At 51.2% G+C, this 25,690-nt stretch overlaps 2 protein-coding genes and 1 long non-coding RNA gene across 8 annotated transcripts in view; 2 read left to right on the top strand and 1 right to left on the bottom strand.

Annotated features, from left to right (window-relative positions):
• ARCN1 (archain 1 coat protein complex I subunit delta) overlaps positions 1 to 3,616 on the top strand; it is a 26,766-nt gene extending 23,150 nt beyond the window's left edge. Inside the window, exon 10 of the mRNA XM_075546679.1 lies at positions 1,692 to 3,616. Within this exon, the coding sequence (XP_075402794.1) occupies positions 1,692 to 1,781 (90 nt within the window). The 3' untranslated portion in view covers positions 1,782 to 3,616. The remainder of the gene's footprint in view (positions 1 to 1,691) is intronic.
• LOC142445126 (uncharacterized) lies at positions 117 to 16,741 on the bottom strand. 2 transcript variants are annotated; one of them, XR_012783982.1, is made up of 3 exons: positions 16,577 to 16,733; positions 4,309 to 4,459; positions 117 to 1,143 (listed from the first exon to the last, which is right to left on the bottom strand). It is a non-coding gene; the product is annotated as an uncharacterized LOC142445126 (long non-coding RNA). The 2 variants fall into 2 exon arrangements; XR_012783983.1 differs by lacking the exon at positions 117 to 1,143 and having other exon boundaries at positions 3,432 to 4,459; positions 16,577 to 16,741.
• PHLDB1 (pleckstrin homology like domain family B member 1) overlaps positions 13,964 to 25,690 on the top strand; it is a 49,581-nt gene continuing 37,854 nt past the window's right edge. For 3 of the 5 annotated variants that reach the window (XM_075546673.1, XM_075546674.1, XM_075546676.1), the window contains exons 1-4: positions 16,945 to 17,091; positions 22,838 to 22,909; positions 23,958 to 24,081; positions 25,018 to 25,188. In XM_075546673.1, coding sequence (XP_075402788.1) covers positions 17,047 to 17,091; positions 22,838 to 22,909; positions 23,958 to 24,081; positions 25,018 to 25,188 — 412 coding nt within the window. In that variant the 5' untranslated portion in view covers positions 16,945 to 17,046. Of the gene's footprint in view, positions 14,079 to 16,944; positions 17,092 to 22,837; positions 22,910 to 23,957; positions 24,082 to 25,017; positions 25,189 to 25,690 lie in introns of those variants that run through there. The other 2 variants (XM_075546675.1, XM_075546677.1) reach the window with 2 other exon arrangements.

Raw genomic sequence — 25,690 nt, forward strand, 5'->3', positions numbered from 1 at the left:
ATCTTTGGATGTTGATATCCTAGCTTCCCCTCATTATTACAGATAAACCTGAGCCAAATCTGTTTTGAGCCATGGCCTTTAAGCAAGGATGTGTAAACTCTCTTTAGATCATTGTTTTAGCCCATTATTCTTACAGTTCTTAAAAATATAAAGGCTCAGTTTATATTGTCTTCTTTCTGACTTTACTAGTCTGGCTCCATCTTATCTTTCATCCACCCCACCCCAATTGCTTTAGAAATATTAACTTATGCTGGATGATTCCAAAGACAGGCTGTCCTCTCTGTCTCTTGTCTCTCCCCACTTCCCCTCAGTTTTTGGCATAGTCACTGGTAGTGGGAGTCATTACTGAATTCAAAGCATAGGCTAGGAATGTGGCTACCTTTTCCTATTTGAGACCTTTCAAAGAGTAGGACAGTGTCGATGCTCCCAGCACCTCATTTGAAAATAGAAGTCAGTGGTTCAGTATTGCATTGGTGTCGACACAGGCATGACATGAATATTCAAGTTAGAAATAATCATTAAACTCAACATGTGTTTTTTTAAACCCACACTAGAGCCCAGCCACATCTAGGAAATGAGTAGGCTAGAGAAACTTAGACTTTAGACTCAATAAGGCTTTAAACTGGAGACTTTAAAAAAAATTAAAAAGTTAATTGATCATCCTGAGAGACAAAGTCTTGTGTGAATCTTGTAGAGTTTGTAGGACAGACTGCACTGTAACTACTTAATCTGAACCTTTTACTTAATGTTGCTGTGATAGTCTGGGTACATTAGAGAAACAAATCCATAGGAACTCATATGTGTAAGAGTTTAAAAAAAAACAAGACCGTTTTATATAAAGGGTGAGTGCACATCAAGAAAGCATCCCAACCCAGTGCTGCCCAAGCCCACAAGTCCAACATTAGCCTGTAAGGCCAACATCAATCCACAAAGTCCTCCATCTCACAAAACACACGCAATGATGCCGACAGCAGGAGGAAAGTCGAATCAGTGAATGTGTAAGCATCTCAGCGCTGGCAGGAGTCTCCACATGGCTGCTCCAGCACCCAGGTCTGCAACGGGGTAGGTCCATGTGGCTTCTCCTTGGGGATGTCTTGCAGGAAGTAAGCCTTGCCAGCTGAAGCAGGGAACTGGCCAAGGCAGCTGCACCGTGGTCCGACCATCATAAAGCAAGAGACCAAGAATTAGAAAGGCGAGACTCACTGAACCATTTATCCCTCTGCCCTTCAATTAACCCTACATGTGTTTATTAGCCAGCTCGGCACAATAAACTAACTACCTCAGCTGCTCTACATCTCATCCCTCTGTGCATACCCGAGAATAAGCTGATCTGAAATTTACAGATTTTTATTTTGACATTTTTGGGTCAGTTTATACTCGAGTATCTCTAGTTCTAGCCCATTTAATAGTTACCTTTTCTATCTAGAGAGCAAATTGATAATGTTGATAGGGAAGAAGGGAATTGAGTTAGAGTTGAAAATTGCGAGACGGGAGCATAGAAATTTACATCCACCTCTTGCCACTGGTAGCTGAAGATAGATTTCTTAAGCATAAAAATGCAACTTTTCTTGGAAAATTTCTGAGTTACCTGAAGAACTGCTTTTAGGGGATTTGGTCAGTTCTGTAGTAAGAATTTGACATTTTGTAGACTCAATCTCCTCTCAGCTTTGCTTTGTTATTTATTTTTCTAGGTTACCAAAGTGACCCAAGTAGATGGAAACAGCCCTGTAAGATTTTCCATGGAGACCACTTTCCTCGTGGATAAGTACGAAATCCTGTAATACCAAGAAGAGGAAACTAGAGGGAAATTTTTCAAGTTCACAATGAAGAAGCCAACCGTTAGCTGAAGAGTTTTTTTCCCAAATCTACAAGCCATTGGAGCCCCCTTTTTTCTGATATCATGCACGATTCTCAACGCGCAAGGACCCTCAACTCACCCCAGGGTTTCAGTGTCACAGGGACATTCTGTGACAGAGAAATGACACAACAGAAAGGGAAAGGCTCCTGATTTCTTTGGCAGATTTCACTGGCAGCAGCAAAGCAAGCCCTGCAGTGAGCCAGTTTGGCACCTTCTTTGCCTTCACCGAAGCTGTCCTTTGTTTTAATCCCTAAATATAGTTCTAGTCATACTTTGTTTTTTCCAATTTTTTTTTCCTGAAGGTTTTAGTCTTTCATGTATTTTTTCTTTACCTGTAGTAGTTTTGGGGGATTCTCCCCACCTCCACCCCTTCTTTTTATTCAATTAAGCAATGGGATCATCTATACATAAGCACTCTAGAAAACAAATTGACCTAGTCCGTTCTTGATTGTGGGACTAAACAGGTAGATGGACTTCTTTAAGGAATAGGAAACTCCGAAGTTGAAAGATCAGGATATCTTAAGTCCTTTTCCCATTCCCTTCTGCCCCTGCCCCCACCCCCAATTCCTTTCCCAAGTTTTCCTTTAGTTAGAGCATCACTGTGAACCTGCTGTGTCTAGGAACAGACGAGAGCTGAGAGACTGCTTTCTAATGACACAGCCCCCACTTCCAGATGCCTGGGAGAAGAAGGGTGATGGTTGGAGATTCCATATCCACAGGTTAAGAATCATGTTTCCTGCTGGTGCTACCCAAGCTTCTGGCTCTGCCTACTTCATGGAAGACATACTAGCTCCCTGTCTTCGTGGTAAATTCACGTTCTTCAAGCTCCCCACCTCCTTGCTCTTGATGTCATCGTGCCTGTCCTTTTCTCACAGAGACAAGGTTATGATTTTGAAGAGTGGGGATTCATTTAGTCTTTTTGCCAATTCCTATTGCTCGTGAAGTATTGCAGAGACTCCATTTCCACCACCAGGATTTTAGCATTTCAGGAGGCAGCTGACTACTGGGGTATTTGGGGATTACATATATGTTTATACCCCACTTAAAGACTGCCCAACAATTTTCACCAGTCTTCTGCCCTGTTTTCTCTTTTCTCAGCCTTTTATTTTGAGGGTTTAACATGTAGCAGTGGTTTCTTGGCTGTAGCTCATCCGTTATTTTCGGTGGAAAAGACAAACAGCCTGTCCAGCATTGACTTTGAACTCAGCACTGCACTCCGTCGGGTGGCAAAGATCTGCTGTCAGTCAGACTGTAGCCCTTGGTGGTAGACGGAAAGAGGAATTGCTGTGCGCTCAGCTGGTTGGAGTACCGCTCCGTGCTGAATGCTGCCTGGCCTCCCTACGGAGGGCTGCGCCGATGCAGGGCCACCAGCCACCCCACACCAATAACGGCCATGGATGGAATTGTTTGCCAAAGAAATCTCTAGCCTTTCTCTTTCCCCTGTCAGGGAAGAATTCTGATCTCTAGCTTGGTTTCCACATGCAGTTCTTCTGAGGAAGGAAGGTTACCAGGACAAGAAACCTGTCCTGGAGTTCAGCAGGCAGGAAATCGTATTAATCCAGTTTCGTTTGCAATTCTATGATTTTTAAAACGTCAGGTTTAGTTTCACAAAAACACTTTTTTTTTTCCAGAAATTACTTTTGGGGTAATATTTAAAATGAGAGACATTTTGTAACCCTGTAAAATATATAGGGAATATAACATTCCATTGTACACGAAGGTAAATTCTTTAATCAAATAAAGAGTATTACAAAATGAGATGTTTGTTAGACTCTTGATTCACTCACACCTTGGTGTCTGCTTACTGATTCAGGATGATGTAATGGGATCTCAGATTAAAACTTCATACTGTTGGGGCCGGGGGGTGGTTAAGAGAATATGATCTCAGAGTATTTGTTGCCTTTTCCCATATTATAGGTGTGTGTTCTACCTCGTGTGTTTTTCCATATCTGAATTTCTGACGGCCTAGATTTAGAAATTTGGTGATATTTAGGGAGTTGAGAGAGGATGGTCTTTGTCAGGGCAGTGACGCAGTCAGGACATTGAGGCTCCATCTTTAAAGACTAGCAGTGGCCACTGGGGTTTTCGAGCTGCTGCTTCCCTCCTAGACAGCGTGGTCCAGGTATGAATGAATGAATGAGGCATGCCTTTTGTTTTCCTATCTTGTTAATGCTAGTTTTTTAACTGGAAGATCTTGATTGGACACAACAGATTGGAAGATAAGTTATTCCCTAATAAATAATAAAACCAGTCACTGCCACTGAACTGATTCCGACCCAGCAGTGGCCATATATGGACGGGGGAGAACTGCCGCTGGATTTCCGAGACTAACGCGTTACGGAAGTAGAAAGCTTCCTATTTCTCGCTTGAAGAGACTGGTAGCTTCAAACTTTCTGACCGTTTGATCAGCAGCCAAGTATGTATCCACCACACTGCTAGAGCTCCCTTACTGATTTAGTCTTTATTACAGGTTTTTCTTCTCATGGGGGAGGCAGAATTTGACTTTGTAGTTCCTTGAGAGAAAGCAAGCATCTTGGTCTGAAGTTGCTAAAGCGGAGCTCAGCCACAGCCGTCTTGCTGCATCAGGTGCGCTTCTCAGTCCTGTGAGGGAGAGAGGCAAAATAACCAGATGTGACTGAGCATTCTGTTCCATGCAGGGGCTTGTAGATGACTCACTCTGCTTAGATCAGAGGGCTGCAGTCTCTGGACCGACATCATTTTAAAAGATCTCTCATCCATCTACTCAAAAATGGCTTTAAACCTCAGACTAAGCAACTCACCTTCCTGCCAATCATTCCCACCAAGTAACAGACTTTTTGTTGTTGTTGTTTGTTTTGTTTCTTTTTAGATCATTTTATTGGGGGCTCAAACAACTCTAATCACAATCCATACATACATCAATTGTATAAAGCACATTTGTACATTCGTTAGCCTCATCTTCAAAACATTTGCTTTCCACTTAAGCCCCTGGCATTAGCTCCTCATCTTCCTCCCACTCCCCCTCCCTCTTGAACCCTTGATAGTTTATAAATTATTATTTTGTCATATCTTACACTGACGTCTCTACCCACTTTTCTGTTGTCCATCCCCCAGGGGGAAGGTTATATGGAGATTCCTGTAATCGGTTCCCCCTTTCTACCCCACCCTCTACCCTCCCGGTATCGCCACTCTCCCCACTGGTCCTGAAGGGATCATCCATCCTGAATTCCCTGTGTTTCCAGTTCCTATCTGTACCAGTGTACACCCTCTGGTCTAGCCAGATTTATAAGATAGACTTGGGATCATGATAGTGGGGGAACAGGAAGCATTTAGGAACTAGAGGAAAGTTGTATGTTTCAGCGTTGCTACATTGCACCCTGACGGGCTCGTCTCTTTCCCAAAACCCTTCTATAAGGGGTTGTCCAGTTGCCTACAGATGGGCTTTGGGTCCCCAGTCTGCGCTCATTCAAAATGATAGGATGTTTGGTTCTTTGATGCCTGATACCTCCTGCCTTCAACACCTTGTATCACAGGCTGGTGTGCTTCCATGTGGGCTTTATTGCTTCTGAGCTAGATGGCCGTTTGTTTACCTTCAAACCTTTAAGACCCCAGACGCTATATCTTTTGATAGCCAGGCACCATCAGCTTTCTTCACCACATTTGCTTATGCACACATTTGTCTTCAGCGGTTGTGTCAGGAAGATAAGCATCATGGAATGTCAGTTTAATAGAACAAAGTATTCTTGCATTGAGGGAGTACTTGAGTGAAGGCCCAGTGTCCATCTGCTACCTTAATACTAAACCTATAAATATATGCATATAAATCTATTTCCCCATCCTCATATATAAATATATTTACATATGTACATGCCTTTATTTAGACCTCTATAAATGCCCTTTTACTTTCCTCTTGTCCCACTATCATGCTCAGCCTAGATTTGAGTTTCAGTAATTCCTCTGGGTTACATTACCCGTGATCATGCCCTATCAGGCCTCCTACACCCTCAACACCACTGATTTGGATCACTTGTTCCCTGGTCCCTGGGTTTGTTAACACCACTTCCTTTCCCCCTATTTCCTCCTCTCCCATGCCCCACCAGGAACTGTAGGTCTGTTGTTTTCTCCTCCAGATTGTTCATCCAGCCTATCTTATTTAGACATTCCTGCGGAGATAGTAACATACACAAAAACAAGACAGAGCAAAACCAAACAACAAAAGAAAACAAAAAGCCAATGACAAGAAAACAAAGCACAACTACAACCCCCAAGAAATGCTTTTAGTTAGTTCAAGGACTGTTTGTAGGCCTTTAGGAGTGTTTTCCAGTCGAGTCTGATGGGGTGCCAAGCCCTGGCCCCAAAGGCAAATATGCAGAGGTCAAGGGGCTGTACCCCATACAATGTGACTGGGCAGCCTCTGTCAGAGCGGGTCTAAAGCAAATGCCCTGAGGACGTGACTACTGTTTATAGCAACTGGGCAGATCAAGGACTTTTAGGGTTGACTTTTACAAAGCCTCGGATGACTACACATCTGTAGAAGCCCAACTCAAGTTTGAAGTTCCATGTTACAACAGAGGGCTGACACTATAGGACAGTTTGAAGAGGCTTTAGAGCAGCGGTTCTCAACCTGTGGGTCATAACCCCTTTGGGAGTTGAACAACCCTTTCACGGGTGGCGAAGACCATCAGAAAACATATTTTTAATTGTTTTATTAGAGGCTCATACAACTCTTAGCACAATCCATACACACATCAATTGTGTAAAGCACATTTGTACATTTATTGCCCTCATCATTCTCAAAACATTTGCTCTCCACTTAAGCCCCTGGCATCAGCTCATTTTTTCTCCTCCCTCCCTGCTCACCTCTCCCTCATGAACCCTTGATAATTTATAAAATTATTATTTTGTCATACCTTTCCCTGTCCGAGGTCTCCCTTTACCCACTTTTCTGTTGTCCATCCCCCAGGGAGGAGGGGACATGTAGATCCTTGTAATTGGTTCCCCCTTTTCAACCCACCCTCCCTCTACCCTCCCAGTATCACCACTGACCCTGAAGATATCATCTGCCCTGGATTCTCTGTGTTTCCAGTTCCTATCAGTACCAGTGTACATTCTCTGGTCTAGCCAGATTTCTAAGGTAAAATTGGGATCATGATAGTGGGAGGAAGCATTTAGGAACTAGAGGAAAGTTGTATGTTTAATCGTTGCTACATCGCACCCTAGCTGGCTTGTCTCCTCCCAGAGACCCTTCTGTAAGGGGATGTCCAGTGGCCTACAAATGGGCTTTGGGTCTCCACTCCGCACTCCCATCTTCATTCACTATGGTAAGGTGAAGAAAGCTGATGGTGTCCGGCTATCAACAGATATAGCGTCTGGGGTCTTAAAGGCTTGAAGATAAACAAGCAGCAATCTAACTCAGAAGCAACAAAGCCCACATGGAAGAAGCACACCAGCCCGTGCAATCACGAGGTGTTGAAAGGATCAGGTATCAGGCATCATCAATAAAAAATCTTTCTATAGTGAATGAGTGGGGGAGTGCGGAATGGAGACTCAAAGCCCATTTTTAGGCCACTGGACAGAAAACATATTTCTGATGGTCTTAGGAACTGAGACACCGCTCCTCTATCCATCTCTAGGTGGGTCCACCCACATGCAGCTAAGCCCACATACGAGTCTCAGCATGAAGACTGTTACCCATGCTACACCATGCCTCAAGACAAAATTCATTTGTCATTTGAAATAAATATTTCACAATATATAATTATGTACTGGTTTTGTGATGAATATGCTTTAATTATGTTCAATTTGTAACAATGAAAATACATCTGCATATCAGATATTTACATTACGATTCATAAGAGTAGCAAATTACAGTTATGAGGTAGCAATGAAAGTAATTTTATGTTGGGGTCACCAGAATATGAGGAACTGTATTAAAGGGTCGTGGAATTAGGAAGGTTGAGAACCACTGTTTTAGAAGATTTCAAGAAAGTGTTAAACATAAATCCTGGATTTCTTCTTTTTCTTAAAATCATTTTATTAGGGGCTCATACAACTCATCATAATCCATACATACATCTATTGTGTCAAGCACATTTGTTGCCATCATCATTCTCAAACAATTTCTCCTTGAGACCTTGGTAGCAGCTCCTCATTTTTCCCCTCCCCCTTGATAATTTATAAATTATTATTTTGTCATGTCTTACACTGTCCAATGTCTCCCTTCACCCACTTTTCTGTTGTCTGTCCCTCAGGGAGTGGGTTATATGTAGATCCTTATAATCGATTCCTCTTTTCTACCCCCACCTTCCCCTTAGCCTCCTGGAATCATTGCTCCAGGAATCATTGGTCCAGAGGGGTTTATCTGTCCTGGATTCCCTGTGTTTCCAGGTCTGATCTGTACAAAGTGTACATGCTCTGGTCTAAATGGATTTATAAGGTAGAACTGGGATCATGATAGTGCGAGGTAGGAAGCACTAAAGAACTAGAGGAAAGTTGTATGTTTCATTGTTGCTACACTGCACCCTGACTGGCTCATCTCCTCTCCTCAACCCCTCTATAAGGGGATGTCCATTTGCCTACAGATGGGCTTTGGGTCCCCAATCCGCACTCCCCCTCAGTCACAATGATATGATTTCTTTGTTCTTTGATGTCTGATACCTGATCCCTTCAACACCTCGTGATCACACAGGCTGGTGTGCTTTTCTCCATGTGGGCTTTCTTGCTTCTCAGCTAGATGGCTGCTTGCTTGTCTTCAAGCCTTTAAGACCCCAGACGATATATCTTTTTATAACCGGAATATATTCCGGATTTCATATTGCTGTATTGAGTTTAAAATTAACTATTCTAGACAAAGAAATTATTAAAATGTTTAACTTAATTGAAGTATTAATGTTTCAGATTTAAAATAGATATTCCCCTATTTTGATTTATATGTAAGATAACTATATTCATGCATTGGCACTGAAAGATAATGTGAGGTAGTTAATTTCAAATATAGAAAATATGTGCTAAGAAGATAATTTTTGTCTGACCACACCACACTGAGGCAAAACACTAAGGCCGTGCGGCAGAGCAGTGGGGGAGCAGAGCAGGGAGGTCCTGAGTGAGTGCCAAGGACAGACTTTGGGGCCAGGGTGTGGCACCCCATCAGATTCGACAAGGGCACTCCTAGAGGTCAACAGACCTTGAACTATGTACAGGTTTTTCTTTTTTAAAAATTATTTTTTGTCATTGATTTTGTTGTTTTGGTTTCTTTGTCACTTTGTTTTGCTATGTCTTGTTTTTTGTGTGCATATTATTATCTCTGCAGGTCTATCTAGATAAGATAGACTGGATGAACAGTCTGGAGGAGAAAACAACGGGACTGATGGTTCCAGAGGGACATGGGAGAGGGGGAGGTGGGGGAAAGGAGGTGGTGTTGACCAACTCAGGGACAAGGGAAGAACAAGTGATCCAAAATTAGTGGCAAGGAAGGTGTAAGAGGCCTGGTAGTGATTAATCAAGGGCAACGTAACCAAGAAAAATAACTCAAACCCAAATGAAGTCTGAGCATGATAGTGGGACAAGAGGAAAGTAAAAGGAAATAGAGGAAAGGACTAAGAGGCAAAGGGCATTTATAGAGGTCTAAATATATGCATGTACATGTGTAAATATGTTTATATATGATGATGGAGAAAATCTACGTGCATATTTTTTTAGGTTTAGTATAAAGGTAGCAGATGGACCTTGGGCTTCCACTCAAGTACTCCCTCAATGCAAGAACACTTTGTTCTATTAAATTGGCATTCCATGATGCTCACCTTCCTGACATGATCACTGAAGACAAATGTGTGCATAAGCAAATGTGATGAAGAAAGCTGATGGTGCCTGGTTCTCAAAGGCTGGGGTCTTAAAGGCTTGAAGGTAAGCTGAGAAGCAACAAAGCTCACATGGAAGAAGCACACCAGCCTGTGTGACCACAAGGTGTCAAAGGGATCAGGTATCAAAAAAACAAAATCATATCATTGTGAATAAGGGGGAGTGCAGATTGGAGTCCCAAAGCCTATCTGTAGGCAAATGGACGTCCCCTTACAGAAGGGTCGTGGGGAGGAGATGAGCCAGTCAGTGCAGTGTAACAACGATGAAACATATAACTTTCCTCTAGTTCTTAAATGCTGCGCCCCGCCCCACCCCACTATCATGATCCCAATTCTACCTTACAAATCCGGGTAGACCAGAGAATGTACACTGGCACCGATAGGAGCCAGAAACACAGGAAATCCAGGACAGATGATCCCTTTAGGGCCAGTGGTGAGGAGTAATACCGGGAGGATGCAGGGAAGGTAGGGTAGAAAGGGGGAACCGATTATAAGGATCTACATATAACCTCCTACCTGGGGAATGGACAATAGAAAAGTGGGTGAAGGGAGACATCATACAGTGTAAGATATGCAAAATAATAATAATTTATAAATTATCAAGGGTTCATGAGGGAGGGGATTGCAGGGAGGGAGGGGGAAAAATGAGGAGCTGATACCAAGGGCTCAAGTAGAAAGCAAATGTTTTGAGAATGACGATGGCAACAAATGTACAAATGTGCTTGACATAGAATGGATGTATGTATGGATTGTGAGAAGAGTTGTACAAGTCCCCAATAAAATGATTTTTTTAAAAAGGAGATAATGCTTGTCATGACACCAATGCATAATTAAATATTATTTTAAAATTCTTAAAAGAATGTTAAAAAAAAGTTCCTGTCCCCAAGAAGATTAGCTTACTTGTTTAGAAAGCCTTTCCCCCGCCCTAAACTAGACAAGTAGTAATATTTCAACCGATGATATTCAACTTGGATCTCAGTGGGAGTGGAGAATGAGGCTTCTGCCTTGTTTAGATGGAGCAGATTCAGGAGTTGACTCCTCTTTGCACACCTTCCCCCTTCCTCCCATTGCTGCCTCACGTTCCCTCTTGCCTCTGAGAAATCACTAATATTTGTAGTTTCCTAGCTGTTTTGAAATTCCTAGAAGATCCCCCAGTAGGCAGGTTGCTGTGCACTGCTGTTAGCCAAGGGCAGGCAGCATCTCAACAAGTGAGTGGGAGAGTGAAGGGCAGGCTTTCAGGAACAACAGACCACCTGGCCAAATCAAGCTCCTTTACCTTCTGCCACAAACAAAACAACACTGCCATCAAGTTGATGCCTGCTCTACAGTAGACCTGCCCCCCCCGTGCCCCCCCCCGTGAGTTTCTAAGACTACCGGAGTGGAGGGTCTGGTCTGTCTCCCAAGGGGGAGCGGGGCTCTTCAACTGCAGCTCCATGTGCAGCCACTGTGCCACTGAAACTGCCCGTTTTTAGAAGCTTGGCTTTGCCCTCCTCCCCCCAAATAGGAAAAAGAATTTCTCTCTCTCACTGTGCAGGCTAAGACAGCCTAAAAGGGTATAGAGGGTGTAGTCAAGCTCTGGAAAGTTCCTATAGACATAAACAAACAAAAAACATAAGCTACGTGATTGGGTGGATTGACAGGGAGGGTTTCTAAAGGCCATTATAAATTCAAGGAACAAGAGAAATGGAGATGGGTTGGTCTCTATTGTCGAAATGAATGTCTGTGTTCTTTAGCCCCTAGCAAAGTCCTCCGCTAAGGCTGTTCCTTGCCACCCACAATACCCGCTCAGTTTGGTCACAGCTTTGGGTTGTGCGATTTGCAAGATAAACAGCGGAGGATTGGCCATGTGCTGCTGCTTAAAAGCAAGGCTTGAGCGTTTCCCCAAACTGGAGGGTTGCTTTCGCCACGCCTACAAGAACGATGCCTGAGTCCAGGAGCCAAAGAGGCCAGGAAAGGATGGTTGTTTGGAGGATCTCTCCACAGGGCATTCTTACTGTAAGAGCAACGCCCTCCTCTGCTTGCAGCTGGAAGCGATACGACGTGAGAGGAGGGACAGAGGCTGGAAAATGTGCCCAGCAAAGACAGGAGCCTTGTGAAAATCTGTGCCTGGCATGCACAGCCAAATGCGGAAGGCCTTCACAAGAAAGCCCACTCTCCTCCCTCCACGCCCAGCCCCTGCCCTCTCCCCCTGCTTCCACTCTGGAAAGTCGGAAGCACGCCTGGAAAGCAGTTTTCTACTTTCTTCCCCTTCCTCCCCCTTTTCCCAGCTGCTCAACCTCTTGCGTAACTATGAGAGATCACTGAGTTTTTAGATGCGCTCCAGATGTGGAGTTGGGGTGGGGGGAGCGTGGGGGCGGTAGGTCTTTGGTCCCCTGAGTGCTCTAACGGTGGGAACATAGAGCCCTGACACTACAAGAGGGAGGACACATTGCACAGGGCCTCTGTCATGGAGTCAGCTGGTCCCTGCATGGGAGGACAGTGAGACAGAGAGAAGGTGGGTGTTGCATCAACCCCCGGCCGGCCTGAGTTGGTCAGCCTCAGTTGCTTCTGTGGTAGGTTCCTGAGATTCCTCTCGACCGAGAAAGTCAACAAGAAAAATAAATGTGCAAAGTTGCTGTAAGGTAGCCCAGTCGGAGCCCTTTCCCTCCAGGGTCGGAGCTGGACACGCAGGTTGCTTTGTGCTTTAGTAGAATCGCTTCAAAATCACGGTTGTGATGAAGGGTGGCCAAGGTTAGGATGTTCGTATGAGCTCAGGGGTATGAAGAAAGGAAGACTCAGAGCCTGGTGTTTCCCCCCTTAAACCCTGGGGTCCTGTGTAGCTGGAGCCTGATTGTCCCACCTCAGTTACCTAAAGCAGGTAGCAGCAAGGGCCCCTGTCCGTCCCCCCCCCCCCCCCCCCGCCTCTGCCCACTCCCCGGGGCGAGTAAGCCTGGGCCTCCAGCAGAGGGGCGCCTTGCTATAGACTAGTCTTGTCAATGAGTGACCAGAGCGTGCAGCAATTGAGCAGCCCTGCTTTCCTGGGTCAGGGAGGGAGGGTGGAAACAAAAGCCACTGAAGAAGAACTGGATCTGCCCATCCCAAAGAGGATAAATTATTTTCTGCTGGAATCTCTGCTCACTCGCTGCTCGCTCGCCATGAGGCCTTTCTGCCCCTTCACCGAGGACTTGTTTCAGGGATCCCTCTAGCACGGATCCAAAAGGTCTATCTGAGTTCAGCTCCCCAGGGACTCACTCTGCAGCCAGCCTCCTGCAACAAGGGCGGGCTCTGCAGGTAAGGATCTGCTCTCAGCATTGGGTTTCAGCGTCGGGGATGAGAGGAAGAATGACTTTGACCAGGCTGTTTAGACTGGGCTTGTGTTTTTTAGCCTTCCTTATTAACCCCTACCGCTAGGGACACACAAATGACTACAGGATGGTGCATTTTGCAGTCTCCAGCTATAGGTAGGAGCACTAGTGGTGTGTGTTAATGCTGGGCTGCTAACCCCAAGGGCGATAGTTCAAATACATCGGCAGCACTGCAGAAAAATGAGGCTTTCTGCTCTGCTGGAGATTTACAGACTCAAGCCCACAGGGAAAGTTGTCCTCTTGGCTTATAGGATCACTGTGAGCCACGATCAATTGGATGAGTGGGTGAGTACTTAATTGACCACCCACCTCCCAATTCGTAACCGGCAGATTGATCTGTGGTAGGGATGAAGCTACAAGGGGTGAAATGAGCATCCCATCTCCTTTTTCTGTGCTTTCTGGTCTGGTGGGGTGCTTTGGCGAGGTTTCTACTTAAACCTAGGAAGATCTAATGAGCCATACAGGGTTGTCAACCCATCACAGCTCTGCACTGGGGGGCTTGGAATAGGATGAGAAAGGATGGCCATGGAGGCCTGGGGTCACTTAGTTCTGGAGAACACGTTGCCGAATAGCACTTATAGAGACCGAGAATAGGGCGTTCGTTCTCTGGGATCTAAGGCTTAAAAAAAATGGAGACTGTCCGTCCGGAAAAATCCTATCACTTCTGTGGAGCTAAGCTCTAGGCCTGGGAGTGGAGGGTGGTCTAGGGGAGTCCGGAGGGGAGGGCGGAGGTGGCTGGCGATGGGGGTGCAGAGCCCAGCTGCAGAGATGAACAAAGCGCGCCCTGTGCTGTGCAGGCCGGAGGAGGTGCTGCTGTGGGAAAGAGTGGGTGGGGGGCCCTTGAGCTCCAGTCCCACAAGGGCGGCTTCTCTGCTGGCCTGGCGGACGGATGGGGGCGGAGGCGGGGACTCGGGGGGCGGGCCGGGCTAGCTCTCCGCCTCCTCCACCGCTCGCCAGGAAAAGCAACAGTGTCCTGAGCCGGAGGCCACGGCGGCCCGAGGTGGATGAAGGCACCGGGCCCTCCATTCTAGCGCCCCACAGGTAAAAATGCCCCCTCCCACTAAAGCAGCCAGTCCGGGTCCCCGCGTGGGGACAGGGACTGGGGGGTGGAGGGAGCCCCTTGGTCAGCTCGGGACTGGGCAGGCTGGGGCTAGAAAGGGAGCCCAGGTGAGTGCATGGGTGGAGGGGGTTTCAGGGAGACCACTCCGTGCGAGCGGCTCGCCTTTGCCCTCCCGGACGTGGCACAGCCGCCAGATGGGGCCCTCGAGCTCTGCCTGGGGGTGGGGGGGTGGGGATGGGGGCCGTGGAGGTGGGGGACTCCGAGCCTTACCTCACCAAGACTGAGGCCAAGCGGACCTTGGTGGGTCTCAGGTGGCATGTATGTGCGTGGGTCCTCGGCCTCAAGCCCTTACAAACTCCCTCTACTGCCCACCGCCTGCCTGAGAGTTGGAATGGGGAGCGGGAATTGCCTGGAGGGTCTCCCCTTCTGTCCCTTGGGGTGTCCCGGACGTGAGGGGCATCTGGGACCTCTCAGGACTGAGTCCAGGCCTCCCGACGTCTCAAGGAGCCCCAGGCCAGATGGCGGAGTGGGTATGAGTCCGGAGCTTAAACCTCCTTCGATCTGTCTTGGAGTTTCGGAGAGCGGGGTCGGTCTGGCCAGTCAGCGAGGCTCGGGGATGGGGGCCTGGAGATGGGGCCCCGCGGGCAGGTGGGCGGGCAAGCCTTGGGTGGGTATCCTCACCGCAGCACCGCTGGGGGCTGGGGCGCGGGCGGGGCTGCATTCTAGGCCCGTTAGCTCAGCTGCCCCAGACTCCCCGAGGCTGACTCATCGGACTCCCCCCACCCACCCCCCGCACGCGCGTGTATGCGCGCTTGCTTGCTTGTACACACACACACAGAGAGCCAGAGTGCACACCACACACACACATACACACACACAGCCAGGGCACGCACACACACACAGCCAGGGCGCACACCACACACACACACAGCCAGGGTGCACACCACACAAACACAGCCAGGGCGCACACCACACACACACAGCCAGGGCGCACACCACACACACACACACACACAACCAGGGTGCACACCACACACACACACACAGCCAGGGTGCACACCACACAAACACAGCCAGGGCGCACACCACACACACACAGCCAGGGTGCGCACCACACACACACACACACACACACAGCCAGGGCGCACACCACACACACACACAGCCAGGGCGCACACCACACACACACACACACACACAGCCAGGGTGCACACCACACAAACAGAGCCAGGGCGCACACACACACACACACACACACACAGCCAGGGTGCACACCACACACAGCCAGGGCGCACACCACACACACACAGCCAGGGTGCACAGCACACAAACACAGCCAGGGCGCACACCACACACACACAGCCAGGGCGCACACCACACACACACACACACACACAGCCAGGGTGCACACCACACAAACACAGCCAGGGCGCACACCACACACACACAGCCAGGGTGCGCACCACACACACACACACACACACACACACAGCCAGGGCGCACACCACACACACACACACAGCCAGGGCGCACACCACACACACACACACACACAGCCAGGGTGCACACCACACAAACACAGCCAGGGCGCACACCACACACACACACACACACACACACAGCCAGGGTGCACACCACACACAGCCAGGGCGCACACCACACACACACAGCCAGGGTGCACAGCACACAAACACAGCCAGGGCGCACACCACACACACACAGCCAGGGCGCACACCACACACACACACACACAGCCAGGGTGCACACCACACAAACACAGCCAGGGCGCACACCACACACACAGCCAGGGCGCACACCACACACACACAGCCAGGGTGCACACCACACAAACACAGCCAGGGCACACACCACACACACACACACACACACAGCCAGGGTGCACACCACACAAACACAGCCAGGGCGCACACCACACACACACACACACAGCCAGGGTGCACACCACGCACACACTCCCCACACACTCACACTCCACACACACAGCCAGCACACACACACCACACGCACACAAACTCCACACACAGCCAGCACACACCCCGCACACACACAGCCAGCACACACACACACTCACAGCCTGGGCGCACCCCCCCCCCACACACACACCCAGCCAGCTCACTCCATGCCGGTGCGGCCTCGCCCGGCCCCCTGTGCCCGCAGCGCACGCGGGGCAAACCCTGGACACACCTCCGCGGGGACACACCGGCGCCCCCTCCCCGGCCCCCCCGCCCTGCCCTTCCTGGAGCGGGCGGCCCCGCGGGCGGAGAACAAGCGGCCCTTCTCCCTGCGCGCATGAAAGGCCGCTTGTCCGGCACGCGGGCGGGGGGCGGGGGTGTCCAGCGGCGTCAGGCGGCCCACACGGGGGTGGGGCCTTGTCGGGACCCTCCTTTCGCCCCCAGCGCCCCGACTCAGGTGCACCCACCTACCCAGCGGGGCCCACTCGGCCCCAGCCCCTGCCCACCTGGGCCTCCCGCTCTTCCTGCGTCCGTCCTGCAATTCGCGGGTCTCCATGCCTCGGTGTCCCCTCGACGGCCCTGCGCACTCCCCGCTGCTCCGGGTCAGCCCCGTTGCCTGCCACCCCCGAGCGCCTCCTGCCCTGTCCCCATCCAATCTCGCTCTCTGTCCTCCGGGCCCCCGGCCTTCTCTGTGCCCCTCCCCCTCCCTCTTCCCGTCCACCCACGGCGCCAGGGTCCCCTCCACACCTCCGCGCCCCCTGCCCCACCCTGACCTTTCGGACTCTTCTCTCCGCTCCATGGTCCTGGCTCGTACCTTCTCCCGCCCCGCGCCCCTCGCCCCCTTGCCCGCAGCCGCCGCACTCCTTCCGCCGTCTTGGGCGTCCGGCCCACTGACTTCCCGGCCTCAGTTTCCTGCCCTTCCTGGCCCGGCGCCTTCTTTGCGAGCGGATGTGCTGGGGAGGCCGAGGTGGCCGCCATGCCGCGCCCAGCTCCGGGCGGACGCTGGTCTTCTGGGACTCAAGTGAGGGCTGGGGCGACCCCTTGGGGGCTTGAGGAGGGCCCCAGGCAGGGGGGCGAGGCGGTGGGGCGGTGGGGCGGGGAGGCTTGGAGCTTCCATCTAAGCTCGGACCGCTGGACCTCCTGTGGCGGCAGAACTTTGCGGCGCTGTCCGGCTAGTTCTACCCATTCCGGTGCCGAGATCCCTGTGGGGTGCGCCTGGGTGCCAGGGGCTGAGAGGTGCGGGCGGGCGTGGGAGCTTCGGGCCATCATTCCGTTCCCGCTGGGCAAGGACTAGAGGGGCCAGGCAGTCAGTCACCTTCCAGAACCCAACCTCACCTCCCTGGGGGTCCTCTTTGTCCCAGGGCAAATCAGGATGCCTAGGCCGGTGCCATCCTGCACAGAGAGGGGCCTGGGCATCTCTATGGGGCGGTGTGTATGGGGTGTCTAAGTGGTCCCAGGGCCACGAGTGGTGTGTGTGTGGGGGGTGCTTCCTCCCACTGGAGCCAGACTGGCCTCACAGGACCTTTTTTGGCCTGGGGCGGGGCGGGGTACCCCCCAACCAACTGCGGAGTGGAGTCCGGGGCAGGGCGAAGAGGGTGGGTAATTGCAGTCCCTGGTCCTAAGGAACAGCCCTCCCTGCAGAAAGCAGGCCCGCTTGCCATGGGCGCCCCAGCTCAGCGAGGGCCAGGCGGCCGGGTGGGGCTGTGGAGAGGGCGCCCCAGGTGGCAGTTTGTCAGAGCCTCGCCTGAGTGCTGGCCCAGGCCCCCCGCCGGTGTCTTTTTCCATTTCACATGGATTAGATTTCTGAGCTGGAGTCACAGTTCACACCTTCCAGGGGCTGCATCCTTTCTTATCTTCTTGGTCTCTCTCCACACCTTATCTCTCCCTTCTCTCCTCTCCTCAGTTTCCTACCTTTACAATCTATACCTGGACTTGACATTCTCCCCTGTAAATAATAGAGTGCTCCACAACTGCCTCAGAGGGTGACAGTCACAGCCGGCTCATCAGTGACAGGCTGGAGGATTGACTAGCTCTAGCTGGGCCCCCAGGTTCCTCGTAATCACTGTCATGTTTCTGGTGCTTTGCAGTTCTTTATTTTTTAGTTAATTTATTTATTTTGGGGTGCCGCCACATCCATCCAGTTTAGGGGTGTGATTCAATGGTTTGTAGGATACTTACGGATTGTGTCAACCATCAAAACTTCAGAACATTTATGAAACTCAGTCTGTGCCTACTAACTCCTCGCCCACCCCCCACCCCCCACGAAGTCGCCTTCCAGTTAGCCGCAGATTTTTCTGGATTTGGTGGTGGCGTGGGAGGAGTCCAGTTTACGTAGTGGTTGCTAACCACAGGGTTGGCAGTTTGGAACCACCAGCCACGGCCAAGGCTTTCTGCTCCCATAAAATCACAGTCTTGGAAACCCACCATGGCAGCTCTAGCCTGGCATACAGGGTCCCCATGCGTGAGGACTGACGGCAGTGAGTTTGGATTTGGGGAGCTGCTGTTGTGAGATGTCGTGGTGTCAGTTCTGAGTTAGTGACCCTTGCTTGCTTGTTGGGGTAGGTGCACTCGGGTGGGCCCTGGGTCCCTGCAACCTTGTGTACAACAGACGGAAGTACAGTGGCCCTGTGACACCTCCTCCTCATCTCGGCTCTTCCTCTTTTTCGCAGCCCCTCTATTTTACTAAGCATGATGTCCTTCTCCAGGGACTGGCCCCTCGTGACGGCACGTCCGACTCTCACTTGCTGTGAGTCGACACCATCACAGAGCCACCTTGTCGGACAGGGTGGGATTGACTGTGGGTGTCTGAGACGCACACTCTTGACAGAAGTAGAAAGCCCAGTTATGGCCCGAGGAGCAGCTGGTGGTTTCAAACTCCTGACCTTGCAGTTAGCCGCCCAGCGCATACCCAATTACTCAGCAGGACTCCTATGACCTGTCCAAAGTGTGTGCGCAATGGCCAGACCCTGCTTCCTCGACCCTTCTGGGTGGACTCCAACCTTTCAGTTATCCGCTGGGCTTATCAACCATTTACACCACCCAGCCCTGGGCAACAACACATCCTGACAGGGTTTTCAGATCTAACTCCATTTTTTTTGTAGAAAAATAACCTGAAAAAGAAAGAAAGAAAAATAACCTGATACTCAGAGACGTTATGTATCTTGTCCAAGATCTCACAGCTTATAGTAAAGTCAACATTAGAATTCAAGGCTCTTACAAGCTCTTTCCAGTCCACAGTGATGCTCTGTGGGCCCTCAGGCTATGTCTGCTTTGTTTCTGCTTACCCTCTGGACACACACTCCCCACCCCCTCACACACTCTCTCTTGTCTTGTGTGTTCTCCCTCTGAGGACACTGCGGAGGTTTCCCTGAGTGAGGGGAGGGAAGCTGCCCTAGAGCAGTCGCTGTCCCAAGGCAAACTCTCCTGGGGGGAAGGCTGGCAGGTTCAGCCTGGCTTTTCTTCTTCCCAGGGCAGTCTGGGGGCGTCACCCTCCCCCACCCCTGCAGCCCTTTTCCACCAGCTTGGTGGAAATAGTGACGGAGGTGACATAGTGCTGGCCCGGAAGGGTGGAAGCTGGGAGGGTAAAATTAGTGACTCATGGCTGAGCCCCTTGGGTCCAACTGCCAGGGCCAGACACTTCTTGGAATGCTGGTGTGTGTCCTTCCTTCTCTGCAGACCCCACTGGTAGGTGGCGGGAAGGAAAGGGTAGGGAAACCCTGCTTTCCTGGGTTCCCTCTTCACTTCAGTCATATTCTTCTCACTCTCCCCAGCAACAGGTGGGCAACAAGTGGGACACTGGGAATCTCTGCCAGTTGTCCAAGGACTGGCCCATCGTAGGTAGATCTCTAGCCCTCGTGGCGCAGTGGTTACACACTGGGCTGCTAACTGCAAGCTAGCAGTTTGAAACCACCAGCTGCTCCCTGGGAGAAAGATGAACTCTCTACTCCCGAAACGAATTTCCAGTCTCAGGGTGATGAGGAGTCCAAATGGACTCGATGGCAGTGGGTTAGTACCCAGAGGCCTTCATCCAAGCTTCTCAAATACCAAAACACGTGAGCCGGGAAGAGGGGTCGGGCCAGGGGAGTTCACATTCTGGCTCTGGAATCTGTCTCACCCCTGGTGTGAAGGGCCGACAGCCTTCAGCCATGGTAAGAGCCCAGAGTCCCACATTCCCAGTCATTGTCGCCAATGAATTCATTTTTAGATTCTAAATTTTATCTGTTTTGTGTTTGTTGTTGAGAAACTACACAGCCAAACACACACCAATTGCACAGTTGCTACATTTAGAACATGAAGGGGCTGGGGGGCAGTGTGTTTCTGAGACCCACACGGGCCCTCCTGCCGGGTTCAGTACGACAGACAGCAGTGCTCCACCTGCTTCACTGAGACCCTGGCATACAGTTTCTCAGGTGGTGCCGACTCCCAACCCTAACATTATTGTCATTGCTACTTCCCAACTGTCATTGTGGTACTCTTATGAATCGAAATGTCAATATCTGATCTGTAAGATATATTTTCCTTGTTACAAATTGAACATAACGAAAGCAGAGTGATTCATCACAAAAACAGTATGTAATTATATAGTGTGAAATACTTATTTCTAATGACAAATCAATGAAATTTTATCTTGAAGCATGGTGTAGCATGGGTAAGTCTTCATGCCGGGTACTCGTATGTGGGCATATCTGCATGTGGGCGGACCTGCCTGGAGACGGGTAGAGGAGCAGTGTCTCGGTTCCTAAGACCATTGGAAATAGGTGTTTTCTGATGGTCTTAGGTGACCCACAGGTTGAGGGTCGCGACCCACAGGTTGAGAACTGCAGCTCTGCAGGGTCAGGATGAGTCAGTATGGACTCTGTGGCCATGAGTTTGTTTGTTCTGAGGACGTCTTTGGAGCCTGGGGGCCCTGTGGGCGGGGCACTGGGTTGGACCACTAACCACGGGATGAGTGGCTCCAGGCCACTAGCTGCTCTGAAAGAGAAAGAGGTGGCTATCCGCTCCCATAGGACTCCCGGCTTGGTTTAGGGTTGCTCGGAGCCCGACAGACACATCTGTCAGGCAGGGGCTGTGGGTGTTACATTCTCTCAGTCATTGCCAGGGCCACAGACATTCCTGGGGATTCTCTCCAAGGCTCCTGCTGGGTAGACTCCTTCTAACGCCCCTTTTCTGGGTGGTTCCTTCCTAATTCCCGGAAACCCACTGCCATCAAGTTCATGCCCATTCATAGCGTCCGCCCTGTGGGGTTCTGAGACTGTGTAGAAAGCCCCATCTTCCTCCCATGGAGCTGCTGGCGATTCTAAACTGCTGCCCTGGGGATCAGATCGCAGATCGCAGCAAGAATAGAATAACCCATTAACCAAGAGAGAAGCAACAAAAAGATCACACAGACCGATATTGTGGATTTCAATTTTACATCCAATGAAAGGGGTCAGCAGCAAACCACCCCAAAACTTATTAGCTACATAGTATCGCTTCTATTGTTACTGTTAGTCCTTCAAGACTGGAGCCAGAGGGAGTACTGACTGCATTAGGCTGTAATCTCTAAGGTCCGAAGTTTGAAACCACCTGCTGCTCCTCTGGAGAAAGCCAGGACTTACTCCTCCCGTGGGGAGTGACAGTCGCCCTGCGCCATGAGTCAGCGTGGGCTCACTCAGCGGGTGGGTCTGGTGTTTTTTAAATGTAATCCTTCATGGGGCGCCCTGGCCATATAGTGCTGGGTGACTCACTTCCTCCACAGGGGGCAGATGCGGCTGCCCGCTGGCTGCCGTGGAGGTCAGGTGGACTACCTGGGAAACCCCAGGCGGCAGGTGCCGCTTTATTCTGTACCATCTCGCTATGAGTTTAATTCTTTAATTTCTCCCTAACCCCAACTATGGACACCTGTGGGGGGACTTCAGAAGGCTCTAGAGCAGCGGTTCTCAGTCTTCGTAATGCCGCGGCCCTTTAATCCAGTTCCTCATGCTGTGGTGACCCCCAACCATAAAATTATTTTCGTTGCTATTTCATCACGGTCATTTTGCTAGTGTTATGAATCGGGCGACCCCTGTGGAAGGGCCATTCAACCCCCAAAGGGGTCGCGACCCACAGGTTGAGAACCGCTGGTCTAGGGAAATGGAATGAAAAGGTAATGGAGGTTTTCCATGAACATTTTGAGTTTTGAGTCACTGCAGATAGGGTGGCATGTCGAGGTTCTTTGACCCCATGGGGGTTTTCCAGCTACTTGCTCCTTAGCTGCTTGGGTCCAGCTGAGGGGGTTCAGGTGAAAGGACAGATGGGAACTGAGGTGTGGGGATGGGAGTAGCTGGGCTCTGCTGGTTTGTCTCCTTTAAGAAAACATTCTACAGAGACCCCTGGGAAAAGAGACAAAGGGAGCCAGCCCTGGGAGGAAAGGTTAGGGGGAGGGAGATTTGTCTCAGACCTGCCACCTACCTGAGGGCCCTCTAGCTGCCAGTGACCCAGCACTGCTTCCCCCACCAAAGCTGCCGAGTCCTGACTTCAGACTCTTGGACTAGAGAGCACACAGGGTCAGGCTGGGCCACATAGAGCGTTTGTTGTGCTTAGGGCAGCAGGGGCCAGGATGGGTGGGGTATGGCAACCCTGCTCTGGCTGAAGACCCACTGGCACCCACTTGCCTTCCCTGTGGGGAAGCTCCTGAGCTGCCTCCACTTTCCCTTCAGCAGGGGGGGCTGCCCTTGCCCTGAGAAGCCCACTCCTGCCCCTCTCAGCCCTCCCCTCCCTGCCTCACTTGCTTTCTGCGGTGTTCCTAGGTGCGCCGGAGCCCCAGAACGATGGACAGGAAGCAGGTAGGACCTGGACGCCAGATGCAGGCCATGGCACAGGTAAACGGGGTTGGTACTCGCCTTGGGGCAGGCGGGGGTGTGGTGGGCAGCAAAGGGCTGCAGCGGTAGGGGCGGGGGGGGGGCGAGGCTAGGAGGTTACGGTCCCCTCTGCTCAGTCCTTCTGCCCAGAGGTCCCAGTCCTGGGGTGAGCGCAGTGATTCTGTCCCTCTCTGCCCTTCCCCAGGCCCCAAGCCTATTAAGGGCTCAGGTTTTATCTGATTCAGGTTAATTGGCTCACCCAGAAAATACTCTCTGAAAGTCAGGAAGCGGCTTATAGGGGGAGCTGGAGCAGCTCCACCCTCCCAGGCCCATCCTCCTGCCCTCTGCTGTGACATAGGGTGGCAGGGCCATTGGTGACCAGAGGGTTCCCAGGATAGACAGATCTACCACGAGCTCACTGTCCCTCTCCCACGGAGCCCTGGTGGTACCGTGGTTAGTACCTTGCTGCAAACTGAAAGCCAACAGTTTGAACTCACCGGCCGTTCTGTGAGAGAAAGACGTGGCAGTCTACGTCTATAAAGGCTTTCTTTCCTTTAAATGAATTTTTCATTGTGCACTAGGTGGGCGAAAAGGGGGTGCCTTTCAAGACATCAACTTTGTGCTCAACAGTTCAAAGCTCTCATCCCCATGCACCCCTGATTTCCCGTCCCACGTGCTTCCATACAGACTTACACATGACCCCAATGGAGGCCGTGCTGCTCTGTCCTGAGTGGGAATGACTCCTGGACCGTGGGTTTGGGGGGCGGCACCCCATTCTCCTTCCTCAGCACCTCAGCACCCACTTCCTTATGCTCCCCTGATTTCTGACCTGAAAGACAAAAGGGACAGTTAAACCAAGATTTGAGCTAAATCCAGGGGGACCAGTTAGTGGCCCAGATTCAGAGCTAATTGGGTGCTCAGGGAGGGGCAGGGCATCTGCCAGTTGGTGCTAAGTCTTTCTGCCTCTCTGAGCCCTCTGCACCCTGGAGTGAGGTGGTGTGGGACTCAGACTCTGCCTACTGACTGGAGGTCTCTCATGATGCTCATCCCCCACCCCTACCACCTGCAGAAGGGACCCCTGGACCTGATTGAGACGGGCCAAGGGCTGAAAGTGCAGACGGACAAGCCCCACCTGGTGAGCCTGGGCAGTGGGCGGCTCAGCACGGCCATCACTCTCCTGCCGCTGGAGGAAGGTGAGTGGTCATAGGGGCGCCTTGCCATGCCCTCCTTGTCAGCAGACCAGGAGTCCAGGCTCCTGCCTGCACATGCCATGGGGGGGGGCGGGGGGGAAGGGAGGGTGGAGGGGGGTGGGTAGCTTCTGTCTGCCTTAGCACTCCACGCGTGGTGCCTCCCTCCTGGCCTCTGCTCCCCAGGCTAGGAAAGCTGGCTCCCTGGCTGGGTCTAGAGATCAGTTCAGAATCCAGGAGGTTGGAGTACATCGCTTTAGCAACCAGTCTGGCCCAGGCGAAAGGGGGCCCTGCTCTAGGGCAGTGCCCTGCCCCTGGAGCAGCAGCTCTCAGCCTTCCTCATGCCAGGACCCTTTCATTCAGTTCCTCCTGCTGTGGTGACTCCCCCCAACCATAATATTACTTTCATTGCTATTTCATAACTGTAATTTTGCTACTGTTATGAATTGGGCGACCCCTGTGAAAGGGTGGTTCAACCCCCAAAGGGGTGGAGAGCCACTGCTCTGGAGGCTCCCAAGATAAGACTTTGGCATAGCTCCCCAACCCCCCTTTAACTTCTGCCCTCCTCCCCTCACTCTCTCAGCTCCTGGCTTCTCTGGTTGTCAGAGTGATTCTACATTCCCCACATTCTCCAAATACCAATCCCTGGGGCTCTGCTGGGGGAAAGAGAGAGAGAGAGAGAGAGAGAGAGAGAGAGAGAGAGAGAGAGAGAGAGAGAGAGAGAGAGAGAGAGAGAGAGAGAGAGAGAGAGAGAGAGAGAGAGAGAGAGAGCAGGAGCACACTGCCTGGACCAGTCGCAGAGGCCCATCAGGGGTGGCCAGTAATGGGCAGTGATTCTCTGGAATAGGAGGTGGAAATACATGTCCAGGACCCTCCCTCTTACCCTGCCGCCGCCTTCTCAGCATGGCCAAGCCGCTGACTCAGTTTGCCTCCTCTCTCTAGGGAGGACTGTGATTGGCTCTGCGGCCAGGGACATCTCCCTGCAGGGCCCAGGCCTGGCTGCAGAACACTGCTACATCGAGAACCTGCGGGGCACCCTCACCCTCTACCCCTGCGGCAATGCCTGCACCATTGATGGGCTCCCTGTCCGGCAGCCCACCCGCCTCACTCAGGGTAAGCTTTGATGGGCCCTAACACAGGGGGCTTCTGTTTGGAAGCTTGTATGTCTGTCATGCCATGGATGCAGGGGGAGGCTGGTGTGGTGGTTGCCGTAGCAACTGGCTCAGCAGCCTCATTGCGGAGTAGGGTACCAGGTACATCTGAATGTGCCTCAACAGCATCTCAAGCCCCTCCAAAGACCAGACATGTCTTCAGCCTGCTTTTCCCGTGTTAGCCCAGCCTGGCCCCCTCACACTGCAGGAAGAGAAGGCCTGGGCGGTGAGGGATGGGGAGAGCCATTAAGCCGGGTACCTGCAGGCAGTCGTTTTGAAAAACTGAAGAGGTGGGAGAGAGGCCAGGCAAGGGCATCGTCTGAGGGTGTGTCCAATCCTGTCACACACTGGGGACAGGAGCTCTGGGGTCCTGAATATCCTTACCACCCAGTTTTCAAAGCCACTGACCACTCTGCTGTGTTTAGTAGCTTAGAATGGGGTCTCTTGTTACTATGGTTACCAGA

This window comes from Tenrec ecaudatus, chromosome 4 (assembly GCF_050624435.1).
Source record: "Tenrec ecaudatus isolate mTenEca1 chromosome 4, mTenEca1.hap1, whole genome shotgun sequence".
NCBI lineage: Eukaryota > Metazoa > Chordata > Mammalia > Afrosoricida > Tenrecidae > Tenrec > Tenrec ecaudatus.